This window comes from Salmo trutta, chromosome 14 (genome assembly GCF_901001165.1).
Source record: "Salmo trutta chromosome 14, fSalTru1.1, whole genome shotgun sequence".
Taxonomy (NCBI): Eukaryota; Metazoa; Chordata; class Actinopteri; order Salmoniformes; family Salmonidae; genus Salmo; species Salmo trutta.
This window is the reverse complement of record NC_042970.1, coordinates 69825313-69851021: the sequence shown is the minus strand read 5'-3', so window position 1 is coordinate 69851021 and position 25709 is coordinate 69825313. Positions and strand designations below refer to the sequence as shown.

General features: G+C 41.7%; 1 protein-coding gene across 2 annotated transcripts in view; it reads left to right on the top strand.

The window, feature by feature from the left end:
- Positions 1-25709, top strand: part of LOC115147221 (VPS10 domain-containing receptor SorCS3) — a 235891-nt gene that overhangs the window by 95089 nt on the left and 115093 nt on the right. For both annotated transcript variants that reach the window (XM_029689328.1, XM_029689327.1), the window contains exon 2: positions 24453-24520. In XM_029689328.1, the coding sequence (XP_029545188.1) occupies positions 24453-24520 (68 nt within the window). The remainder of the gene's footprint in view (positions 1-24452; positions 24521-25709) is intronic.

The following is a 25709-nucleotide window of genomic DNA, read 5'->3' as shown; positions in this document are numbered from 1 at the left end:
GGATATTCCTGATGTTGATCTATTCCAAATGGATGTTTTTTTCTCTCAATATATCCCTTTCTCTCCTTCTCTAGGTACAACATCGAAATCACGCTCGTGGAGTGCATCCATTGTATTAACAAAGCTTGTTGCGAATGGTGCGTAACCCCCACCATCTTCTTCGGCTTAAAGGGATTCTTGCGGATTTTAGCAACGAGGCCCTTTATCTACCCCTCCAGAGTCAGATGAACTGGTGGATACCATTTTTCTGTCTTTGTGTCCAGTATGAAGGAAGTTAGAGGTAGTTTCACGAGCCAATGCTAGCTAGCATTAGCGCAATGACTGGAAGTCTATGAGTATCTGCTAGCATGCTAGTGCCAAACTCCCAAAGTATCCATTTAAGAAAATAGGGATTCATGGAAAAGCATTGACTGTGTCTGGGGTGCGTCTGACAAAGAGAATAAATGTGCGCCCTAATGTAATGATCATCCAAACCCAGTGGCCTTATCTCCGTAGCATGCTGAAAATCAAGGAGCACAGCACACAGGACCATGTTGACTGAATCACAGCCACTAGTGAGACTTAGTAGTCTTAATTCGCCTCCCTCAATAAGACATCCTTTATTTTCTAGTCCTCGCAACAACAGGAGGCCTGATATTTAGGTATTTTGATGTGTCAATGGAGATAATACAAGCTTGGAGGATTGTGATTTGGCCCGATAAGTTGTTGCAGGCATGTTATTTACATTTACATCACAGGTACTGTATATGAATTGTTCTAAAACACGAAAAATCACAGTCTTGTTTTATTTTTATTCAAAGCTTTATATGTACTTTGAAAAATATTTCTAAACATTTGGCAAGATGATTATGAAAATTACATGTTATTTGAACTATTTTTCAAAGTACATATAAAGCTTTGAATAAAAATAAAAGAAGACTTTGATTGTTTGTGTTTTAGAACCATTCATATACAGAATCTTTCGTTATTCAACACTAGTAAGCTATACTTTCTCAAATTAGCATTTACGTTCTTTTAGCGCCAATTGTTCTCGTCAGCAGAGTAGAAAATGTCCAAGCTTTTACTTATTACCTAACTTCTGAAATAGTCACGTTTTCGTTTTTAAATGCTCTATTGAGAATAAAGATATGCTACTTAATGTATACACGTTGTCAGATCCTTCAGAGCCCAATCTTGTTAATAAACCCATGTTCCTCTCCACTGCAGAAATCTCAGATAGAGGGAGAAGAAAGGAGCAGAGCTCTCACATTGTCTTATTATCATGCTCAATTTAATTGCTAAGTTAAAAGTCTGATGATCAAAATTAGAACATGGGCCCATTTGGATTTTTTCTTTTCCCCTCCAAGGCTGTGACCTCTTAGACTTCTAATTGGTTAATAAATAAAGAGTCTCTCTAACACACAAGCATTGCAACTTCACTAGATGCCTGTTCAGTTAGAGTACTGTAAAGATACCTGAGGTTCAAATTACCTTTATATAGAGTGTATATGTTCTCTTGTAGGACCAACACTTTGCTAGAAAATTCAAGCAACTTTCTGTATCAAGGAAATAAATGTTTTAAACGTTCATATGGCCTTTAGTGCTCACAGACCTACAGTTTGGGTAACCCCTATCTCCATAGCTCAATGGCATTTACAGTATACAGTTCAGCTAACCCTACTTTGATTTTGATGCTGTTGTGATGGATCATATATTGAACCTTGGTCATCCGCATGACTCAAGAGCAGACTGTCTAGCCTTTAGCTCTAGGGGCTAACTAATTGGTCTCGAGTGGCTGTCCCAACTACACTGTAGGTGTAACTGACCTCAAATCTCATCAAATCACCATAGCTCTTTCTGTGAACCTCCATAGTGATCGCCCTAAACCCGGCGAGCGTATCCCAGGCCCAGTCTGCTTTTCTGGGGTGACTCATCGGATGTGCCCTATGAGGTCGCTGGATGACCATGGATTTCTGAATTAATCATACTATGGAACTGATGGCAGAACTATTTCTTAGGGCTGCCTGGGACAGGGAGATGCCGGCTGTGTATAAATGACCCATGCCAGACCTGAATTAGCCAATGGGCCCGTGTTCAATCATGACAGCTGAAGAGTGACTTTCTGCATGACAGTCACCATGTTTTCCAATTTACATCAACTGTATGTATATATTACCTAACATCAAATTGTCACTAATCTGCAGTATGCTGTCCTAATAAGGACACCGTAATAATATTCAGTATAATATTTTTGTTGGTTCTGGCTTAGTTGTGTTTTTAAGAAGACAAAATAGCACTCTAATTGAACAATACATTCGATGACTAATATAATTAAATCTCCTAACAATTAAAAAACACTTCATTTTCTAATTCTCAACACTCCAAAATTCAAATAATTGATTGAATAATTCCCAGGTCTATTTTAACCATCAGGGCTCTTTTGAATTGTAAATATGGAGTTAGATATTCATTTTATGGCATTTAAATAATTTACTGATTCACCTTCAGGACCAATTCTCTCAACAGGGGAAGATAATGGAAATGAATCTGTGACAAACAGACAGACTATGTAACAGTAAGTGTATTTAATACACTGTTTTCATCTCCTCTGGCTCTGTGAATCGCTAACATCTCTCCTCGTTTACTCTGCAAAGATATAAATCGTAAAAAGTGCAGGGAGCAACAACTGCCAAAGCGATTCTCAAAAATGGCTGATCAATCATAAACAGTCGCAAATAGCAGTAATGGATGGCGTCGTGGCTGGCGGGATGGTGGGAGAGGATTGGCACAGTAACGCACACCAGCCGTCGTCTACCACCCTGACACTGCCTTATCAGGATGTTAATGCTGGCGGGTTGCCCCCGCCAAGTCGAGCTGTGTTATTGGTGGGCTGTATCACATTGAGCCAATGGATCACTTGATTGATGGATGACAGCAACCATTCCCCCCATGTCAACTGCTGAGGGAGAAAGCATATCTCAACGCAGGCCACTAAAAGGACAACATATTGCATTTTTAATTGTACCTGACAGATGTTATGACTCGGCACACTATCTGTAACACTCCATTTTGAAAAGGGTTATGTTCATTTTTTAACACCTTCTCCTCCATATTGGACACGTCAGTCTGCTGCTCCAGGAAGGTGACTGACAGGAAGATATTATGAGATTCTGCTCAGAGTTAATCAGGTGCTGTCGCCTCATCGTGTCACCTCTGAGGAAGATTCACAATGACACACACTGGTATGCCTGTGGTGAAGAAAGACTCCCTCCATTCTTCTTTCGCTCTCCTCTTCTCTGCCTGACTGGGGGGAAAAAAGAGAAACATACCAGAGCTGTGAAAAAGAGAAAGAAAAAGAGAAGATGAGAAAAGAAAAACTCCAAACTAATTCCTGTCCCTCATATGATGAATGAAGGAGAATATGTCTCAGTCCCCACAAATGATATGTCAGTGGTTAAATTAAATGGAAAGGGCAAGTGTTTGGGATTTGTTGCAGCGGGTGGAGGAGGTGTTCGGTCAGAGAAGACATTTAGACCATTCACTTGTCTTGCTACTTCTATTGTAGTGTACTTTCTACTTATGGCCTTGTTCTTAGACCCTTATGTCTTCTACCCTGATGAACACTGTGCATTAGACCATACCAAAGCCCCAGTATATCTCCAAACCTGGTCTCACATCATCCTGCATTTTCACTGTCCCTTACTCCATAACCTTCTTGTATTTTAGTCATTTACTCTTTTAGTATTTGTCCTATGATAATGTACCATGAGAGACATTGAAGCCTCTGGCCAGAGGTTCACGGTTCAATGTCGAAGGGAGAGAAGAAGGAAGGAGATATCTCACCACTCAAGACTGGAGATAAGATGGAGTCAGAGACAGGGAGAGTGTCTGGGTCCGCCAGGCCTGGCTTGTGCTTTTATCCTTCTTCCTCAGTGTGCACGCTCAAACCCCCGCCAAGGATTCTCCTGGGCAGCCAGATAGCGTTTGATTCGCTTGACTTAACTCCCTGGGCTACCGCCAGTCTGAGAGACAGTAGCACCATGGGAAGGGAAAAAGGGCAACTGTAATGTAATGTAAGAGAAGGATACTCTGCAGCTTGTGCCCTCAATGGAAATGTCAAACATACAGTGCAGGTATACGGAGCATTGAGAGAACACTTTTGATGACACTAAGTTAGAATTAAATGATATTTTCCAGAGTTCATGTTTGCCAGGGATTAGGGTTGTATTAGTCTGACTCAGATTTTTTGTGCTGTATAGTGAACTGGTATGTTTGTTATGTTGTTATACCTGTTGTTATACCTAGCATTTGATCTATGTCTGTGTCTGATGAGATGATGATTAATGAAGAGCCATATTGGATAGAACATAATTTATGAAAACCTATTATGACAATCCAGCACAAATCATCATGCTTTGTTCCGACACGTCAGACCACCAAATCATAAAAGCATGTCTCCAGTTTGGATGATAGAGTACACACTGGTCATGATGATTTTTGTTGTGAGCAACAGCAGCTGTGACCCAGTCTCACCAAACGTCATGGTCTGGTAGAGAGTTGTATCTGTCCCAATACAGGCTGTGCATGGTTAAATGTTACTCTTTGGTTTCCAGAAAATATCCATCCAAAATGGCGTGGGGAAGTATCACTCTGTCCCTGTGAATGTACAGGGACATTGCAGCCACATTTAAGTTGTTATGGTAGCACTCTTCTATCGCTGGACTTCGAAGTTGAAATGGGAAAAGTGATTATGAAATGGAATGCCACCACATAAAGCATTCAGATAAGATAGAAGAATGCTGTGTAGGAATGTGCCACATAATGGAAACCAGTGCATTTCTGTTGGTGTGAAAAGTAACATCTTCCCAATGTACGAAAAGCAGCAATTTGTCTTCTTTAGTTAAATGAAAATTAATATTGACTGTGTTGTGTATGTTTCAGGTGTATTTGTGTCATAGCCTATGACAGTGGTGTGATCAATCGATTACGTTTTAAAAAACAATAGCTATGATAGGTAAGAACTCTCTCACTTTGCATTTATGGAAGATATTTAATTCAAAATCCAAACAGATAAGTTCCACCCTTCCGGTTTAACGAGCATTCAGTAAATATACATTGATTTTAATTAGACCTCCTCCTTGGCAGTGTATAACTAACTCAACTCCCTTCTGCTGTAGGGAGAGAGAGAGAGGAGGGAGGAAGAGAGAGAGAGAGAGATGGGGTGGAGAGAGAGAGAGAGAGGAGGGGCAGAGAGAGGGGGAGGGTGGAGTGGAGGAGCGAAGAGGGAGTGAGGGCTGTGGAGTGATAGACACAGGCGTCCTTCCTAACTCAGTTGCCAGATAGGAAGGAAACCACTCAGGGATTTCACCATGATGCCAATGGTGACTTTAAAACAGTTACAGGGTTTAATGGCTGTGATAGGAGAAAGCTGAGGATGGATCAACATTGTAATTACTCCACAATACTAACATAATTGACAGAGTGAAAAGAAACAAACCTGTACTTAACCAGTCCAAAACATGCATCCTGTTTACAACAAGGCAATAAAGTAATACTCCCAAAAATGTGGCAAAGCAATTAACATTTTGTCCTGAATACAAAGTGTTATGTTTGGGGCAAATCCAATAAAACACAGTACTGAGTATCACTCTCCATATTGTCAAGCATAGTGTTGGCTGCATCATGTAATGGGTATGCTTGTAATCGCTAAGGACTGGAGAGTTTTTCAGGATAAAAATTAACTGAATCGATCTTGTGACGGAATATTCTATTCAAGTGAGAGAGACTTTGTCATTACTTCAAACAATCATCTTTATTCAATATCGATTAATTATTACAAATATGAAACCGTCAAGTTGGGCCGAGAGCCTACCCTTTACAGACCAAGCTGTTCCTTATATACAGTTGAAGTCGGAAGTTTACATACACCTTAGCCAAATACATTTAAACTCCGTTTTTCACAATTCCTGACATTTAATCCTAGTAAAAATGCACTGTCTTAGGTCAGTTAGGATCAACACTTTATTTTAAGAATGTGAAATATCAGAATAATAGTAGAGACAATTATTTATTTCAGCTTCTATTTCTTTCATCCCATTCCCAGTGGGTCAGAAGTTTACATGCACTCAATTAGTATTTGGTAGCATTGTCTTTAAATTGTTTAACTTGGGTCAAACGTTTTGGGTAGCCTTTCACAAGCTTCCCACAATAACTTCTGGTGAATTTTGGCCTTTCCCTCCTGACAGAGCTGGTGTAACTGAGTCAGGTTCGTAGGCCTCCTTCCTCGCACACGCTTTTTCAGTTCTGACCACAAATTTTCTATGGGATTGAGGTCAGGGCTTTGTGATGGCCACTCCAATACCTTGACTTTGTTTTTCTTAAGCCATTTTGCCACAACTTTGGAAGTATGCTTGGGGTCATTGTCCATTTGGAAGACCCATTTGCGACCAAGCTTTAACTTCCTGACTGATGTCTTCAGATGTTGCTTCAATATATCCACGTTATTTTCCTCCCTCATGATGCCATCTATTTTGTGAAGTGCACCATTCCCTCCTGCAGCAAAGCACCCCCACAACATGATGCTGCCACCCCGTACTTCACGGTTGGGATGGTGTTCTTCAGCTTGCAAGCCTCCCCCTTTTTCTTCCAAACATAACGATGGTCATTATGGCCAAACTGTTCTATTTTTGTTTCATCAGACGAGAGGACAATTCTCCAAAAAGTACAATCTTTGTCTGGCTTTTTTATGGCGGTTTTGGAGCAGTGGCTTCTTCCTTGCTGAAAGGCCTTTCAGGTTATGTCGATGTAGGACTCGTTTTATTGTGTAAATATGTATTTTTGTACCTGTTTCCTCCAGCATCTTCACAAGGTCTTTTGCTGTTGTTCTGGGATTGATTTGCATGTTTCACACCAAAGTACGTTCATCTCTAGTATACAGAACGTGTCCCCTTCCTGAGTGGTATGACAGCTGCGTGGTCCCATGGTGTTTATACTTGCTTCCAATTGTTCATACAGATGAACGTGGTACCTTCAGGCATTTGAAAATTGCTGCCAAGATTGAACCAGACTTGTGGAGGTCTACAATTTTTTTCTGAGGTCTTGGCTGATTTCTTTCCCTTTCCTGTGATGTCAAGCAAAGAGGCACTGAGTTTGAAGGTAGGCCTTGAAATATATCCACAGGTACACCTCCAATTGACTCAAATGATGTCAAATAGCCTATCAGAAGCTTCTAAAGCCATGACATAATTTTCTAGAATTTTCCAAGCTGGCACAGTCAACTTCGTGTATGTAAACTTCTGACCCACTGGATTTGTGATACATTGAATTATAAGTGAAATAATATGTCTGTAAACAATTGTTGGAAAAATTACTTGTGTCATGCACAATGTAGATTTCTTAACCGCCTTGCCAAGACTATAGTTTGTTAACAAAAAATGTGTGGAGTGGTTGATAAACAAGTTTTAATGACTCCAACCTAAGTGTATGTTTACTTCCGACTTCAACTGTTCCTGATACCAAGATTGCTCAGTCATAGCTGGTTCAACCCCCCCCATTGAGAATGGGGGCACCATAAGCCACAAGCCACTGTAATCGGCCTGTGTATAGCTGGTGTAGAGAGTTAGGTGCAGGACAGAAGATATGAGTAATCAACGTATTTACTCAAGTATTCACAAATATAACACAATATTCCGAGCCCACAATAACGGACCACATACAAGACAAACAATCACTCACAAACAACCATGGGGGAACAGAGGGTTAAATAATGAACAGGTAATTGGGGGATTGAAACCAGGTGTGTAAAACACAGACAAAACAAATGAAAAATGAAAAGTGGATCGGCGATGGCTAGAAATCTGGTGACGTCGACCGCCGGACGCCACCCAAACAAGGACAGGGACCGACTTCGGCGGAAGTCGTGACAGCCACTTTGTGTTTATCCTTTGGTCATCTGCCTCTGGTGTTGTCTCCCAGATGCCAGAGTAATTAGGAATAATGAGGCATTTGTTCTTTTTCTCCAGGCTATCTCTATCTCTGTGACACCCACCACATCTGATCTATAGAATGTCATCTGTAGTTTTTTGTTATCACCAAGCCATCACTTAATCAGTTGACAGCCCAAACTTCAAAAGACTCCTCTCAGTTAACTCAGAAAATGAGAGAGAGAGTCCTAAGAGCCTTACTCTATTAAATAAAACAACCATTTGGTGCATACACATAACATAATCTTGTAATTCTGCTACCATATTTCCCCATTTTGAGAACTCTCAACTGAATTCTCTCAACAAACATTTATTCTGTTTAGTGCTTAATGAACATGACCCAGGACAAGCATCATGATTCCACCATGTATAAGGCATCGCCTATGGACTCTATGTCCATTAGCATAAACCTGCTTTTAGTTCTTGAGTATTATCATTATCATCATAAATTTGGCAATGGATATAAATCAAATAGATTAGGATCAGTTTCACTCTCAGGACCAGAGTTCACCTCTCCATTCACCAAGGCATGCTGAGAATAGTCATTGGTCAACATTTTCAGTACACAACAACTTCCTTATCTTTGTTACAATCAGCATAACAACAATCAAAACAATCTATCCATAATACTTGAATTGCTTGGATTAACATACTAAAACTTACTCAAATTAATCAGGCAGTTTAAAAATGATTCAGCTTCCAAATCATAATTACAATCCAATATATTATCCTACCGACATTTAGAATGACATTGCACATTGAGTCACATTGGTTCTATCACCCAAAATTAAAACCTGCAACTTAATCCATCAATACTGCCAGAATGTACATTTATATTAACGTACAATATCTTAATCTCATAATTCTAGTATTAAGTTTCTCATCAGGGTTATAATTACAGATCAGTATCTCAATGCATTCTTAGCCTAAATCACTATACATTTTGCAGTATGTAAACCTCCTCAATCAACCTGATACCCCAAAATAACAATTTCAGACTAAATCAATTACGAGCACAGTTGACCAACCCCCTCCCTTTCCCGGCACTCAATCTTCTGGCATTTCTTAATTTTCTTCTTCGGATAGCTTCACAGTTCCAAGTGGATGGCCCATGATAATGTCCCAACTTCAATGTCTCACCTGAACCCCACCACAACTCCTACTGTGTCTTGTCCATTTACCAACCAGTATACCAGCAATATGAGAGAAGTTTTGGAATGGATCTCTCTCATGCTAACTCCACATGGACTTCTGTTGCACTTCTGAGAGAAAAGGCATGAGACAAAAGGCAGTTGATAACTTCAACAGGATGCTGTACAGCAGTTGCTGGCTCGGTCTCTCGATAGAGATGGTGCAGGACAGGGCCGTATTGAACGCCATTTCTTCAGCCGTTTAGAGGGGGGTTTGAGATCCACACCGTTTGGTCAAATTATCCTTTACATGCATTTAGATACAATCTCCACCCTAACCTCGAAAGGACAGATCAGAACACCAATTCAGTTCAGTGCATCTCTGATTCAGGAAAACCAGACAAGCATTCACTATATGACAAATTATTACTTCGGACAAATATTCTTAATACAAATTTCTAAAACAAATGTCCAAAAGAATAACATCACATTCTGTTGAAACAACTTTTCCAATTAGCTTATCACCTTATCACACTGTCAACCTCATCGCAGAGTCATAGGGTCAGGAAATTATCCTGATCGTCCAGCAGATCCAATCTGGTGAGATTTATCGAAACAAAACAGAAAAAACAATGCAACAATAAACTCCTTCATATATCACTCAATACATCCCTACATATCACTCAAGGTTTGTAAACTTCACTCCAAAAAACCTCAAGACTGGTAATTCCCCATTTTAACACGACTCACCATTGTGACTAATGTGTAAAAAACAACAACTATACTGTTTAAGAAATAAAACAAAACAATTTTAAATTACAAAATCGAATTAGAATCACAACCCATAACTGCATAAAGATTTTTTTTACCCATAACTTCATTCAAGGATTAGAAAAATAGACTAGAGACAGGACTATCCATCTCGTGGTCTGAATTACACATATAACTATTAATTATAACCTTCTCCGTAATTATCATCATTACAAATGACCTTAAATTCATCATCCAATGTCTCTCGCCTTTACAGTGAGGGTGTTCAAACCACACTAGAAAGCCAGGACAGAGGTTAGAGATCATTCAAACCCTTCAAATAATTGTTACTTTCTATATTATATGCATTATGTAAAAACAGTCCATTTCCAGGTTCACAGTAAGTTTCTTCAGTACAATTTTTATCAAAAGAATTCATGTGTTCAATCTTTAAATCTCTAAAAAGAAAAACACCTAAAAATACTTTGTGTGTGCCCCTTTAAAATACCTCGGCCCTAACCCATATTCATAACCAGTGAGTTGTGTGTGCGTGCTGGTGTGTGTGAGTGTGGTAAATCATAGGGCAAAAACAAACAAAAATGGCCAGGCCTTTTTTAATTTGGTAGTTTACGGCCTAATCCGGATACCTTTATACTAACTATAATGCAGAGTTTCACTCACTGCTCTCCCAAGACTGTAGCCTCAGGAAACATTTCAGAGAGAAAATGACAACCCCCATTCTCCTGGAAGAGAACGTGTACATTCCTTTAGCATAAGGAATCAGTGATATTTGATCCCAGGCATCTATTAAAAAGTTGTTTGAGACGTGGTCTCCTACATCTCCCTTAACATACATACTGCAGTGGACTTCCGTCAGTCCTGGAAGAAAGAATTTAACTAGGCAAGTCAGTTAAGAACAAATTCTTATTTACAATGACGGCCTACCCCGGCCAAACCTGGGCCAATTGTAGACCACCCTATGGGACTCCCAATCACAGCCGGATGTGATTCAGCCTGGATTCAAACCAGGAACTATAGTGATGCGTCTTGCACGAAAATGCAGTTCTTTAGACCAATGCGCCATTCGCGAGCCCTAATAGAGGTGTTTCATTAAGTGGAATCGACACCATCTAAAATAAACAAACCCATAACCCCTTTCCGGTAACCTAATCATTGCAATCTGTTGCAGTAATTTAGTAAAACTATAAACCTGTTGTTTAATAAATGTTTAACCTTCAACAAGTTGGTGCTGTCTTATCAGTTTAATATTCAATACTTATTTCAATCTACTTTAATTTCTGGGCACTGTTCCACGTAATGGAAACAGATTATAATTTTAGAATACATTGACTTCCTGCTCAAATTCATTGGTGTTACCTAATGAATCAGAAATTAGTCAGGAAATATCAAAGAACATTGCTCATACCTCTACCTCAAATGTCCCACCGCCTGCTCACTTTCAACCGCAGCTAATCTTTCTTACAGTCTCAAGGCTCAATCCCTCTACTCATCATTTAACCTTGTATTGAAACATCAGCTTTTCAAATTACTACAATATCGCGTCATTAGAGCGCTAAAAACCCCCACTAATAACATATTACCATTCACATACTGTCACCCATTGTAAGGTTTAGAAAATAAAAGAAAACAAACCATGATGATTCCCTCCTTACTAGAAAAATAAAATATTTACATGTAGTCTACCCTAACAATATTACTCTATATTTTTTATACCAACCTCTGATACGCACTCATTAAATGTCTATTATTTTAAGAATAACCTGTAATCGCCAATTCTTAATTAATGGAAACAATTCAAATTCAAATTCCTTTACTTTGTTACCTTCACTAGTCTACATCTCTTCCCTTAAACTCAGAAAGCTCTCTATAATCTCAACCATACTCTACCTCTGTCTTTCTGCTACTTCTTTCTGTCTAATGTTATTTTACCAGGTAATTTTTTTTTATATAGTCAAAACAAACATAACTTCTGTTCACAGGGAAATCACTTTAATTACCCGTGATGCCTCCTCCCTGTCGTCAATTCTATACATCTATATTAAAATAAAACAAAAGAAAGTGTCTTGCGAGATTAAAACCCCTAGGGTTTTCCTGAGTCGCATTCTTCTTGAAACACCCAAATATGTTATCTGTTGTTTCACTCATTATACTTTCCCATATGGTGTCAGGTGTGTGCGTACTGGTAGCGAAGTCAGGTGCAGGAGAGCAGAGATTTGTGAACAGGCGCACACTTTATTGAGGCAAAAGTGCAAAACGCGCAAAACAGTCACAAGACTTATGTTTAACAATAAACATCTTCGTGAAAATACCACGGAAAAAAACAAACCAGTCTGGTGCGTCAACAATAGACACGTAACACAAACAATCTTTCACAAAGACATGATGGGGAACAGAGGAATAAATACATGCAGATTGATTGGGGAATGAAAACCAGGAGTGCAGGGAACAAGACAAAACAAATGGATACATGAAAAATGGAGCGGCGATGGCTAGAAAGCTGGTGATGTCGACGCCGAACACCGCCCGAACAAGGAGAGGAGCCGACTTCGGCGGAAGTCGTGACATATGGTGCCTTGTGATCCTGCTCTATCACATAGTTGACTAATGTGGGATGTTTGGTATATGAGTTTCTTCGTTTTTTTTAACGCCAATAACAAATTCACTACATATTGTATCAACACAAAACCCTCAAATCTACAACCCTTTAGCGGTTGTTTAAATGCGGCGTGATACAAAGTTTGACTATTCGTTAACATCATTCGTGCTCTTGCCCATATATACTGCCAATTTTAATATGTTACTTAAAATCCACTGTCCTGGATTCTCACAAAGATTATTCAACCCCAAAATCTGCTAAGGAGCAGGGTTGATCCAAGCTCTCTGATTCATAATGTATCATACTTTTCTGGCTAAAGTTGGCTAGCTTGCTAGCTAACGCTACTTCCAGACACAAACAAGAGAATACTTATTCACTCTCCATTCTACTCACCTAGCAGAGCTGGTTAGGCTTTTTTCATGTTTATTCAATGCATTGGTGACTAACTGTGAGGCAGGCAATAATTTAAATTACATTATTTCCCTAACCTTTACTGACACCGGCCATATTCAACTGGCAATAGCCAGAGCGAATTTACCAAGTATCCCATTTAACAATGTCCATACTCAAATTACTTCACAAATAGTATGGTTAGTGCGCTGATAGAACGCTAACATCAGTACACTGGTGTTATACACTTATGGGCAGTTATATCTAAGTGTATTTCTCTGTCAGAAAAAAATAATTTAAACAGCATTTAAACAGTCATATAAGGCTTTTAACCTTCTCTCTATCAAATGATCCATAAAGAGACCGCTCTGAACCTACGTACGTCTGCATATGGGCTGCTTAAGTTGCATCTCATTATATTTCCAGTATTACTTGATCAAATCTCCAGTAATCGATTATACACATGTCACGCCCTGACCTTAGAGATCCTTTTATGTCTCTATTTTGGTTGGTCAGGGCATGAGTTGGGGTGGGCATTCTATGTCCTTTTTTCTATGTTTGGTATTTCTTTGTTTCGGCGGGTATGGCTCTCAATCAGGGACAGCTGTATATTGTTGTTGCTGATTGGGAGCCATACTTAGGCAGCCTGTTTTCCTTTGGGTTTTGTGGGTGGTTATTTTCTGTTTAGTCATGTGTTACCTGACAGAACTGTTTAGCTGTTGCACTTTGGTTTTTTGATTCAGTGTTCATTCAAATAAAATTTCATGATGAGCACTGACCATGCTGCGCCTTGATCTACTCTTTCAGACGGCCGTTACAACACACATATGGTTATTTATCATTCATGTTTTTTTCATATCTTCACAGATTCAATATATAACGTAGGAAATCTTAGGTTCTCACATTAATTAACCACTCCATGTGTGTTTCCAACAACTCTTGATGCATACACTCCCAGCAGAACCCAAAAATGTTTGTTTCCCGGACACTGCCCTATGGGAATAATACTCCACACGTATCCTCAACAATTCCTTAGACTTCCAGAAATTATAGACTGCCGCTATTGTTCTAAAATAACATCCTGGTATCAACACCACCCCGTGATATTCTATGATGGGCAGTGATGGACGGAACCCCAAGATACCGCTGCATTTCGAAATGTATTATCCAAATTGAAATCTGCTTTTTATACACATTTCTTTATCTTATTATCCAAACTCCAGATTAACCCTTATTTCCACACTCACACAACTCTCATTCACATTCACACAGTACTGTTCCCTAAACATACTTAACTAATTAGTTGTTTTCCATAATATTTTTTATAACGTGCAGAAATATTTTCTAATTTCTAGGTCCTGAGATAACACAACTCATACATTTACATCTTACAATACTAACCCATGGTACAGGTTCTCATAACCTTAAAACAGCAGTAACTTCACAGGTGCGCCTTACTAACTTATACTGTTAATTATAATGCATTCTCTAATGCATTCTTTAATATTTCTATAGCGCTTTTGAGTCCACACAGGGTCTCTCACCCACACAGGGTTTTTGCTTTAAAGTCTAGTTTCCATCTAGCCCACATAGGTTTGGATGTTAACGTCAGATGGCAGTCCCCTAAAAGAAAAAAAAATCTTTCCAAGAAATGTTACTCACCCTATTTATCTGTCCCTGTTTGGAACACCGTAACCACCCGCCTGACACCCTGCGCCAAGGTGGGACACCAGTATTTTTCACAGATAGATTGGGTAGTGCGATAAATACCTGGATGTCCAGCGACGACAGCTGTGTGTGCCCAGGTCAGCAGCCAATCCCTTATCCCCGTGGGAATGTATATGCACTCAGGAGGACAGCTTTTGGTTCTGGGCTCCCTCTCCAGAGCCTGGCGGATGTCTACATCTACGTCCCAGACCACAGGGGCTCTGACTTGTGAAGATGGGATTATAGGTACATTCTGGACCCTCTCCCGAATTGTATAGACTGGACAGGGCATCGGCCTTGGTGTTCTTTGACCCTTGGCGATAGGTCAGCTTGAAGTCAAATCTTGTGAAGAAAAGGGCCCACCTTGCTTGGCGTGGATTCAGCCTCCTTGCTGTCCATTGGTACTCCAGGTTCCGATGGTCCGTGAGGATGATGAATGGGTCCTTGTCGCCCTCCAGCCAGTGTCTCTACTCCTCTAATGCCAACTTCACCGCCAGGAGCTCTCGATCACCGACGTCGTAATTCCTCTCTGCAGGGGACAATTTCTTCCAGTAATATGCACACGGATAAAATTTCTGTGGATTACCCTATTGTTGAGACAGAACTGCCCCCACGCCCACCTCTGAAGCATCCACTTCCACCCCAAAGGATATCGTGAGATCTGGAGGTGAATCGTCCATTGAGTAGACGGAAGGCCTCATCGGCTGCTGGACTCCACACCAACCTACGGGGACCAACCTTGAGGAGAGAGGTGAGAGGAGCGGCGATGGAGCTGAAGTTCCTGATGAAACGGCGGTAAAAGTTGGCAAACCCCAAAAACCGTTGTAACCCCTTTTATGGTGGTTAGGACTGGCCATGACCTGACCGCATCTACCTTCTTGACATCCATCCTCACTCCCTTTGGGCTAATTTGGCAGCCTGGGAAGGAGAGAGCCTTCTGATGAAACTGGCACTTCTCAGCCTTGACAAACAGGTGGTTAGCCAGGAGGTGTTCCAGGGCTGCTCGACAGTTAGCGATGTGATCCTCCAGGGTAGCCGAGTAGACCAGGATGTCATCGATATACACGACCATCTGGCGTCCGAGCATATCACTGAACACCTCGTTAATGAAAGCCTGGAACACTGACTGAGCATTGGCTAAGCCAAATGGTATCACCAAGTACTCAGACATCGTGTTAAAAGCCATCTTCCATTCACCCTCCTCCCGGATGTGGATGAGATTGTATGCACTCCGCAGGTCCAGTTTGGTGTAGAACCGGGCTCTGCAGAGCTGTTCGATGGCTGCCGGTACTTAGTGGTGATTTCATTGAGTCCTCTGTAATTAATACATGGACGCAACCTCCATCCTTCTTGGCCACAAAGAAGAGAAGTGGACGTGCTGATAAAACCTTGTTGGCGTGCCTCTTGGATGTACTCCTCCATGGCCTGGGTCTCATCCACCGACAGAGGGTAGCTGCGTCTGTGCGGGGGTGCAGAACCTGCAAACAGGTTGATGGCACAGTCCCAAGGCGATGAGAAGGAAGACAGGTGGTGCGGGTCTTGGAAAATACCTCCTGCAGGTCCTGATATACCTCCAGGATGTTGGGCTGAAGAGCAACCACAGGATTCTCAACGGATGTGGAACCACAGGGTATGGGGAAGCAGGTCCTCTGGCATTCGGGTGACCAGTCTTTGATTCTCATCCTCAACCATGAGATGGTGGGGTTATGGCATTGAAGCGAAGGGAGGCCAAGGATGATCTTGTGCACTGGTGATGAAGAAGGGAATGTTCTCCTGATGAATGGACTCCACGGTGAGGGTGAGTGGTTGGGTTGTGATGGTTCCGGATCCTAGTGGCCGATTATCAAAGGCTTGAACCGGGAAAGGAGAGGACAGCGGTATGAGATAATGTTAAGAGAGGAGGCAAGGGTCTGGTCAATAAAGTTCCCCTTGGCACCGGAATCCACTAAAGCTGTGGGCACAGTACATGAGGGACAGTCAACTAGTGTGATGGACACCAAAAAGAGTTTAGCAGAAAGTGACGAAGAGGGAATTCTCACTCCTGCCCCAGCAGGTGGAAGATCATGTGACCGTCCCTCTGCTCTCATGGATCCCAGGTTGGAAAGTAATGGACACCGCTGGAGCTGGTGCCCTCCTTGACCACAATATCCCCATCTGCCTCCGTCTGCGTCGCTCTGCCGCGGGAATGCGTGTGACCCCCTACCTCCATGGTTTCAGGCTCTGATCCAGAGTATTCACTGAGGGAAGGAGAGAAGCGATGAGAGTACCGACGCTCCCAAAGTAGGTTATCCAGATGGATGGCCATTGAGAGGTCCAAGGAGAGGTGTGCCCAAGCAGAGGTTGTCATCTCGACAGGCCAGGTCCGTCTGGACCTCCTCGTGCAGACCTTTTCAGAATAGCTTACGAAGCGCCGGCTCATTCCATCTGCTGGGTGCTTATACTGTCCGGAAGGTGAGCGCGTACACGGCAGCCATCTGGTCCCCCTGCCGTAATTGGAGTAGGCGCTCACCTCCATCTCTGCCCTCCTTTGGATGATCGAAGATACATTTGAACAGAGCCATGAACCCCTAGCTCCTCCTCTCCTCTCTTCCAGATGGCCGTGGCCCATTCCAACGCCCTCCCAGTCAGCAGAGAAATAACAGTGGCAACCTTGTACATCTCGGTTGTGGGGGCTCCCATCTGGTGCGCAAAGTAGAGGGAGCACTGAGGTAGGAAGCCATGGCATTTGTATCTTAGAGGGACAAACAAGAATCACTGACCTGAGCGGGTTGCTGAATGGGCTGTTGTGCTTGCTCCCTGGGTCGACTGGTTGTAGAATATCCTCCGCTAGTTGACGGCAATGCCTGCTCGTAGACCGATACTGTTTTTCTGCTGCTTCCATCGTTTGAGTCAGTATTCTGTAACGAAGACGCTGAGAGTCGAGAAGCAGGTGCAGGTGGTAAGTTTATTAAAACAACAAACATGGAACGAGACAATATAGCAATGGCGTCTACACATAAACACATAAACAATACTGACTGGGGAAATAACCTAAGGTAGTGAGGTAATGGAGTCCAAGTGTGCCTCATGATGGAGTGCAGGTGTGCGTAATGATAGATGCCAGGACCAGTGGTTAATATAGAGGTGATGTCGAACGCCGGAGGGGAGGAGCGGGAGTAGACGTGACATCACTTTGTCATTATGGGGTATTGTGTGTAGATGGCTAAGAAAACATATATTCAATGCATTTTGAATTCAGGCTGTAACAAAACAAAAATGTGGAATAAGTCAAGGGGTATGAAAACTTTCTGAAGGCACTGTAGCTTAATTCTAAGTGTGCAATCAAGTAGAATAGATATAGAAGTCTTTGAATGAGAAGAATCGTTGTGTAAACAGGAAAAGGTCTCATTAACATGAACCTATACAGGTGTCTCAAGAAAAAAATGAGATAATCAGCAAATGGTCAACTACTGTAGGTTCCTCACAGTACATTTATGTTTTAATGATTATTCTTTGACATGTGCCATGTTCCATAACGCCGCTACTGTATGGTGCAACACTGTGGTCGCAATGCTGCGCCAGTTATCCACAATGACACAGACATTCTGAAGTGTTCTTTTTATTAGCCAGACGTTTCCGCCACGCCACACTGATTCAACACTCCTGAGGGACTAGATACTCATTCAGTATTCACTACTGAAAAGCATGTTTCATTTAGTGTCCTTGTTACCGGCCGCATAGCACTGACCCCGGCAATAGACACCAGCAATTCACGAGGCTAATACAATTAAACTACTGATTGGCTTGGAGGAGAGATTAACTGTTTTCTCAAAGTCATTAGTGACCTATGATTAGCGTGCCACAGAGCAAAATCAGCATTCAAAATTGTGTTTGCCACTTTAAACTGGGTCTTTGTGGACATGGGACATTTAGTTATGCTAATAAAATGTTTTCACCACAGTTGGTTAATTGCGAGGCAACAAGCTGACATTTTCTTCCATGCATTGCAGGTAAATTGGGGTTTTCGAAGAGGGGAGAATGTACTTGAAAAATGGCCGCCTAGCGAAACTTAGTTGTTTACAGTTTGTGCATCCGTATTGCATTGAATCCATTGTCAGTCGACTTAACAGGACCAACAAAGATCAGCATTATATAAGCAAACTTGCCAATATGTTACAAGGACTTGCTGAAAGTTCAGTATTTTTTGCAACCGCCCCACATTTAATGCTTTCACCGTTTGTATTCCGTTTGTTTTTGGGCGACCAAGGCATTTTCAGAGACATGATTAAGATTTTCATGACAATGATACAAGCTGACAGGACAAAGGTATTCTCTGGGATTTCAGGGGGTGCCCCAGTTATTCGATGTGAATTTTCAATTCATGCTGTCATGGAGGGGGACTGCTCCCTGTCTGTGCGGTGCCACCCCATGGCAGAGGAGAGCGAGCTTGTCTGACAACATCCGACCCCTGCAGGAACCTCTACACGCACATACATACTCATAAGCAAGAGCATGCAAGAGCACACACACACAAACTACCAACACTCCAAAAAAAACTTTGCTTTGCATTTTATAAGCATGGCATGAAACCAATTTTCTTCTTCTATGTTCATCTTCTTCTTTATCTACATTGCCCTCTCTGGCAGTGTAATCTTGCCTGGCCCAAAACATCTTCTCACATTCTAAGGAGGAGGAGTGGGGCCCCGGGGTGGTGGCACCATCTCTCAGAGAGAACCATCAGTGGCTCCCCAGTGAGGTCCAGGCCAGTCCTTGGGACTCTTAAGGGCCAGCCAGGCTAGTGAGGCCAAGCCTGGAGCCTATGCACATGAACCACGGATGTCAAGTCTAACAACTGGTGTTGGCTTTAATCCTTTCTCCTTCTTGAGTTCCATTTTCCTGATGCATATCTCTAAATGTAGTCAGGCAAGACGAAGAGAGACAGCTAGCGAATCACGTTACGGTGAAGTGACTCAAGTCAGGCTTGCCGTTTTTCTTTAACTTCTTTGGGATCTGGGGGCAGTATTGAGTAGCTTGGATGAATAAGGTGCCCAGAGAAAACTGCCTGCTACTCAGGCCCAAAAGCTAGAATATGCATATAATTAGTAGATTTGGATAGAAAACACTCTGAAACTGTTTGAATGATGTCTGTAAGTATAACAGAACTCATATGGCAGGCAAAAATCTGAGAAAAATCCAACCAGGAAGTGGGAAATCTGAGATTTGTAGTTTTTCAAGTGATTGCCTATCCAATATACAGTGTCTGTGGGGTCATATTGTACTTCCTAAGGCTTCCACTAGATGTCAACAGTCTTTACAATGTTGTTTCATGCTTCTACTGTGAATGGGGTGAGAATAAGAGCTGTTTGAAACAAGTGTCTGGCAAAATGCCATGAGAAAAGTCACGCGTGCGGCCGTGAGAGCAAGTTGAGTTCCTTTTCATTTCTAAAGACAAAAGAATTGTCCGGTTGGAATATTATTGAAGATTTATGATAAAAACATCCTAAAGATTGATTCTATACATCATTTGACATGTTTCTACAAACTGTAATGCAACTTTTTAGACTTTTCGTCTGGACTTAGTGCTTGCGCCTTGTGCATTTGGAATAGTGAACTGAACGTGTGTGTCACGTCCTGGCCAGTATAAGGGTTAATTGGTATTGTAGTTTGGTCAGGACGTGGCAGAGGGTATTTGTTTTATGTGGTTCAGGGTGGTGTGTTTGTTAAAAGGGTGTTTGATTTAGTATTTCCGGGGTTTTGGTTTATGGTCTGTTTGTGTTTCTATGGTTGGTTAATTGGGGTTGGGACTCTCAATTGAAGGCAGGTGTTTTCTCTTTGCCTTTGATTGAGAGTCCCATATATTGGGGTGTGTTTGTGTTTGTCATTTGTGGGAGATTGTTCTGTGTTTAGCCTTGTGCCTTACCAGACTGTTTTTTTGTCGATCGTATTTCTGTTTGTTATTTTGGTGTTCATTTTGATAGTTAATAAAAGTCAAGATGAGCCTGCACATACCTGCTGCGTTTTGGTCCTCCTTCACCGTCGACAAGTGTGACAGTGTGAACAAAAAGGAGGTATTTGGACGTAAATATGGACTTTATCGAAACAAAACAAACATTTATTGTGGAACTGGGAATCCCGGGAGTGCATTCCGATGAAGATCATCAAAGGTAAGGAAATATTTATAATGCTATTTCTGACTTTTGTTGACTCCACAACATGGCGGGTATCTGTATGGCTTGTTTTGGTGGCTGAGCGCTGTACTCAGATTATCGCATGGTGTGCTTTTGCCGTAAAGCTATTTTGAAATCTGACACGGTTGCATTAAGGAGAAGTGTATCTTTAATTCTATGTGAAACACTCGTATCTTATATCAACGTTTATGATGAGTATTTCTGTAAATTGATGTGGCTCCCTGCAAAATCACTGGATGTTTTGGAGGCAAAACATTACTGAAAATAACGCGCCAATGTAAACAGATTTTTGGATATAAATGTGAACTTTATCGAACAAAACATACATGTATTGTGTAACATGAAGTCCTATGAGTGCCATCTGATGAAGATCATCAAAGGTTAGTGATTCATTTTATCTCTATTTCTGCTTTTTGTGACTCCTCTCTTTGGCTGGAAAATGGCTGTATGTTTTTTGTGACTAGGCGCTGACCTAACATAATCATATGGTATGCTTTCGCCGTAAAGCCTTTTTGAAATCAGACACTGTGGCTGGATTAACAAGAAGTTATCTTTAAAATAGTGTATAATACTTGTATGTTTGAGGAATTTTAATTATGAGATTTCTGTTGTTTTGAATTTGGCTCCCTGCAATTTCATTGGCTGTTGTCGAGGTGGGACGCTAGCATCCCACATATCCCAGAGAGGTTTTAAGGAAGCATATGCTTGGTGCAAAGAGGGGAATGCTAACAAGTGACAAGTATGCAAATAAATAAAAAGCCAGATTGTATTTCATTTGTAGTGTAAGATAACAAAGTGACTGCTGTGAAAATAGCATTTATGTGAAACCTCTTCCCCGTGTGCACTTTCAAGTCATCTGTGCCATGACAAATGGTAAATAATTAAGGTTTGATTCATTCTGTTCCATGTTCTTGTATTTAACAAATTCCAGCGTCAACCTCGGAATTAATGACGCAACCCAGAGGTGGTAATGTAAATCGTTAATAACGCTGTGAAAATCTGGCTGTTGTGGCATTTATATAAAGACAGTGTTGTCTTCCCAGTATTACTCTTTGTTTGTCTCCTCCACAGATGCCATATGTGCCCAGGCTGCATCAGTAGCCTACCACACAGAGGAGCATAGGAGCATGAATTCCAAATCAATCCCTTAGCCCTTTCTAACCACTAGACTCTCCTGTAGATCTAAGATAACTGGATAGGTTTAAGCAGAATGGAAATAACTTTTTAACAATTTGCCTTCTAATAGGCTGGGGGGAATTCTTGCCGTACTGCTTGGACCTACAGTACAGGTGTAGGATCTTAATTTGAGGAAGTTTGATAAAGCAGGAAAATAATCCTGCAGCACAGGGGAATGTAAATTTTTAAGTTTGACATTTCAAAGTGGAAATTACAAACTTCATAAGCCTTTTTAAACATTAAATACACTACAAGTTTAACATTTCCTACAGGACAGCCTAGGGAGGAGTTGGGGACTTTGGATTCAGTGATAGATGTCACTTCAGGCTTCACCGAGTCAAAAATACACTGAGTTCTCTGGTCCTCTGTTTTGATATCAAATCTGAAAACTGAGTCTCTAGAATATGGGTGGCCATCTTGGTCTGTGATTCCCCCGTCACCTTGTTCAGTGTGTTATCAAAGACCCCCTTCCCTCCTCTCTCTCTTTCCCGCTCTTTACACCGCTCAGACCAAAGCTATGGGAACAGAGGGACTGACTGTAGGATCATGCTTGTCAGGGGCCAAGCCTGGCAGCATTGAGGGAACAAGAGAGAGAGGATTCAAAGTGGACATACAGGCTGGCATAGTGCCCCTTGACTAGTGTTGTGTTGGGGACGGAGCCAAAGGGACATTCATAACATGCCAATGTATCGACAAACACCTGTTGTTGTTGTTCATGCTGGTTTTGATTGGTTTTTATGGAATACGTAGGTTGGTGTTCTTATAAGAGAATATAAAATACATTTGCCCAGTCTCATGTCTTCTGAGAGAATAACCTGTGGTATTCTTAACTTCTATGGGCTACTTGGGACGCTAGCGTCCCACCTGCGGGACACAGCCAGTGAAATATCAGGGCGTCAAATTCAAAAACAACAAAATGTCATAATTCAACTTTCTCAAACATACAACTATTTTACACCATTTTAAAGATACACTTCTCCTTGATGTAACCACATTATCCGATTTCAAAAAGGCTTTACAGCGAAAGCAAAACATTAGATTATGTTAGGAGTGTACATAGACAAAAACAATCACACAGCCATTTTCCAAGCAAGGACATGTGTCAATAAAACCCAAAACACAGCTAAATGAAGCACTAACCTTTGACTATCTTCATCAGATGACACTCCTAGGACATTATGTTACACAATACATGTATGTTTTGTTTGATAAAGTTCATATTTATATCCAATAACAACATTGGCGCGTGATGTTCAGAAAATGTATTCCCACCAAAACTCCAGGTGAATGTGCACATCAATTTACAAAAATACTCATCATAAACGTTGACAAAATATATAACAATTATTTAAAGAATTATAGATAGACCACTCCTGGATGCAACCGCATTGTCAGATTTTAAAATAGCTTTACGGAGAAAGCACATTTTTCAATATTCTGAGTACATAGCTCAGCCATCACATAGAGCTATACAGACACCCGCCAAGTTCGGGGCAACCTAAACTCATTATTAGTATTAGAAATACACTGCTCAAAAAAATAAAGGGAACACTAAAATAACACATCCTAGATCTGAATGAATGAAATAATCTTATTAAATACTTTTTTCTTTACATAGTTGATTTATTGTCAATCAGTGTTGCTTCCTAAGTGGACAGTTTGATTTCACAGAAGTGTGATTGACTTGGAGTTACATTGTGTTGTTTAAGTGTTCCCTTCAATTTTGAGCAGTATATTCTCTTACCTTTGCTGATCTTCATCAGAATGCACTCCCAGGACTGCTACTTCCACAAGAAATGTTGTTTTTGTTCGAAATAATCCATATTTATGTAAAAATACCTTCGTTTTGTTTGTGCGTACAGATCACTTATCCAAAGGCATAACGCGCGAGCGCGGAACCAGAGAAGAAAAGTCAAAATGTTCCATTACCATACTTAGAAGCATGTCAAATGCTGTTTAAAATCAATTTTATGGTATTTTTAACGTAAACTTGCGATAATATTCCAACCGGACAATAGCATATTCATTCAAGAAGAAAAAGAAGAAACAGCGTGCTCGCGTGACCGCGCATATCCAATCCCTTTGTTGCCAGGCAGTACACTCAGTAACTGAGCTCCTATACTCTGCCCAGTGACAGGAGAATGCTCAAACCACTTTCTGAAGGCTGTTGACAGCCAATGGAAGCCTTAGGAAGTGCAACGTCACCCCACAGACGTCACCCCATAGAGAATCAAAAGAAGAACTACAATTCTCAGACTTTCCACTTCCTGCTTGGATTTTTGCCTGCCATATGAGTTCTGTTATACTCAGATACCATTCAAACAGTTTTAGAAACTTCAGAGTGTTTTCTATCCAAATCTACTAATAATATGCATATTCTAGTTTCTGGGCCAGAGTAGTAACCTGTTTAAATTGGGTACGTTTTTCATCCGACCGTGAAAATACTGCCCCCTAGCCCAGACAAGTTAAATGTTTGTGTTTATTATCTAATAGGTTTGTGCTATTACATGGCTTATTACATACTTATAACACATGTTATGTCTTTTGTTTCCAGGTGATCCTGATTCTGACCAAACTTTATGACTTTCACCTGGGGAGTGTTACAGAGAGCACCTTGTGGAGGTAAGACAGTAGCCTTCCTTCAGCTACCCCTCTCTGTCTCCCTCTCTGTCCCCCCCTCCCCTGACACATATTCAGATTCATCATAGGAACAATAGTGCAGTCTCTCTTCACTTTCTTTCTCTTTTCTACTCTCTCTCCTCCATCTTTCTCCCTCCATATCCCTTTTCTATTTCTCTCTCCCTCACTGCTTTGTACAAGACTGCTGCATAGAAAGCAGAATTGCACTACTGAGCATTGGGCAGGGTGCCCCAGGTGAATGATGGCTGGTCTCTACTCTTGTGTAAACTGACTGCATGTTTAACGTGATGTACCTTGGATGTACCTCTGTCCCCCTTACACCTTCCCAGGGAGACTAGCACAAAACAACACAGAGTAACAACACAAAGTGCATTAAAAATACACTGACAAAAGGAGAGGTATACAAGTCCCCTTTGAGTCAATGGAAGCTATGGTCATAACAACCATCAAGATATTTTAGTATCGCACAGGTTTTCTTCATTCATTACTTTTGCTGCCATTTTTTCTTGTTGTTTTGCTAGTGGTGACTGTAGTAGTGACACAGTAAGAGCTTGTGGTCCTTTCAGGCAATTTGGTGTGTGAAAGTATAATGATTCTTGTGAGATTATAGTGATGCGGCTCCTGCGTGTGTTTGTGGGACCCAGATAGTTAGACTGTGACGTGTGTAGATCACTCTCATATATATATATATGAGAGAGAGAGTGAGAGTGAGAGTGAGAGTGAGAGCGAGAGTGAGAGCGAGAGCGAGAGCGAGAGAGAGAGAGAGAGAGAGAGAGACACCGGAGCGTGTAGGGATGATCCATGACACGAAGCCTCCAGTGATGATCCATGGCACGAAGCCTCCAGTGATGATCCATGGCACGGAGCCTGCAGCGAAGGTCCCCAGTCCGGAACCTACAGACACGCTCTCCAGCCCGGAACCTACAGACACGCTCTCCAGCCCGGAGCCTCCAGCGACGCTCTCCAGCCCGGAGCCTCCAGCGACGCTCTCCAGCCCGGAGCCTCCAGCGACGCTCTCCAGCCCGGAGCCTCCAGCGACGCTCTCCAGCCCGGAGCCTCCAGCGACGCTCCTCAGCCCGGAGCCTCCAGCGACGCTCCTCAGCCCGGAGCCTCCAGCGACGCTCCTCAGCCCGGAGCCTCCAGCGACGCTCCTCAGCCCGGAGCCTCCAGC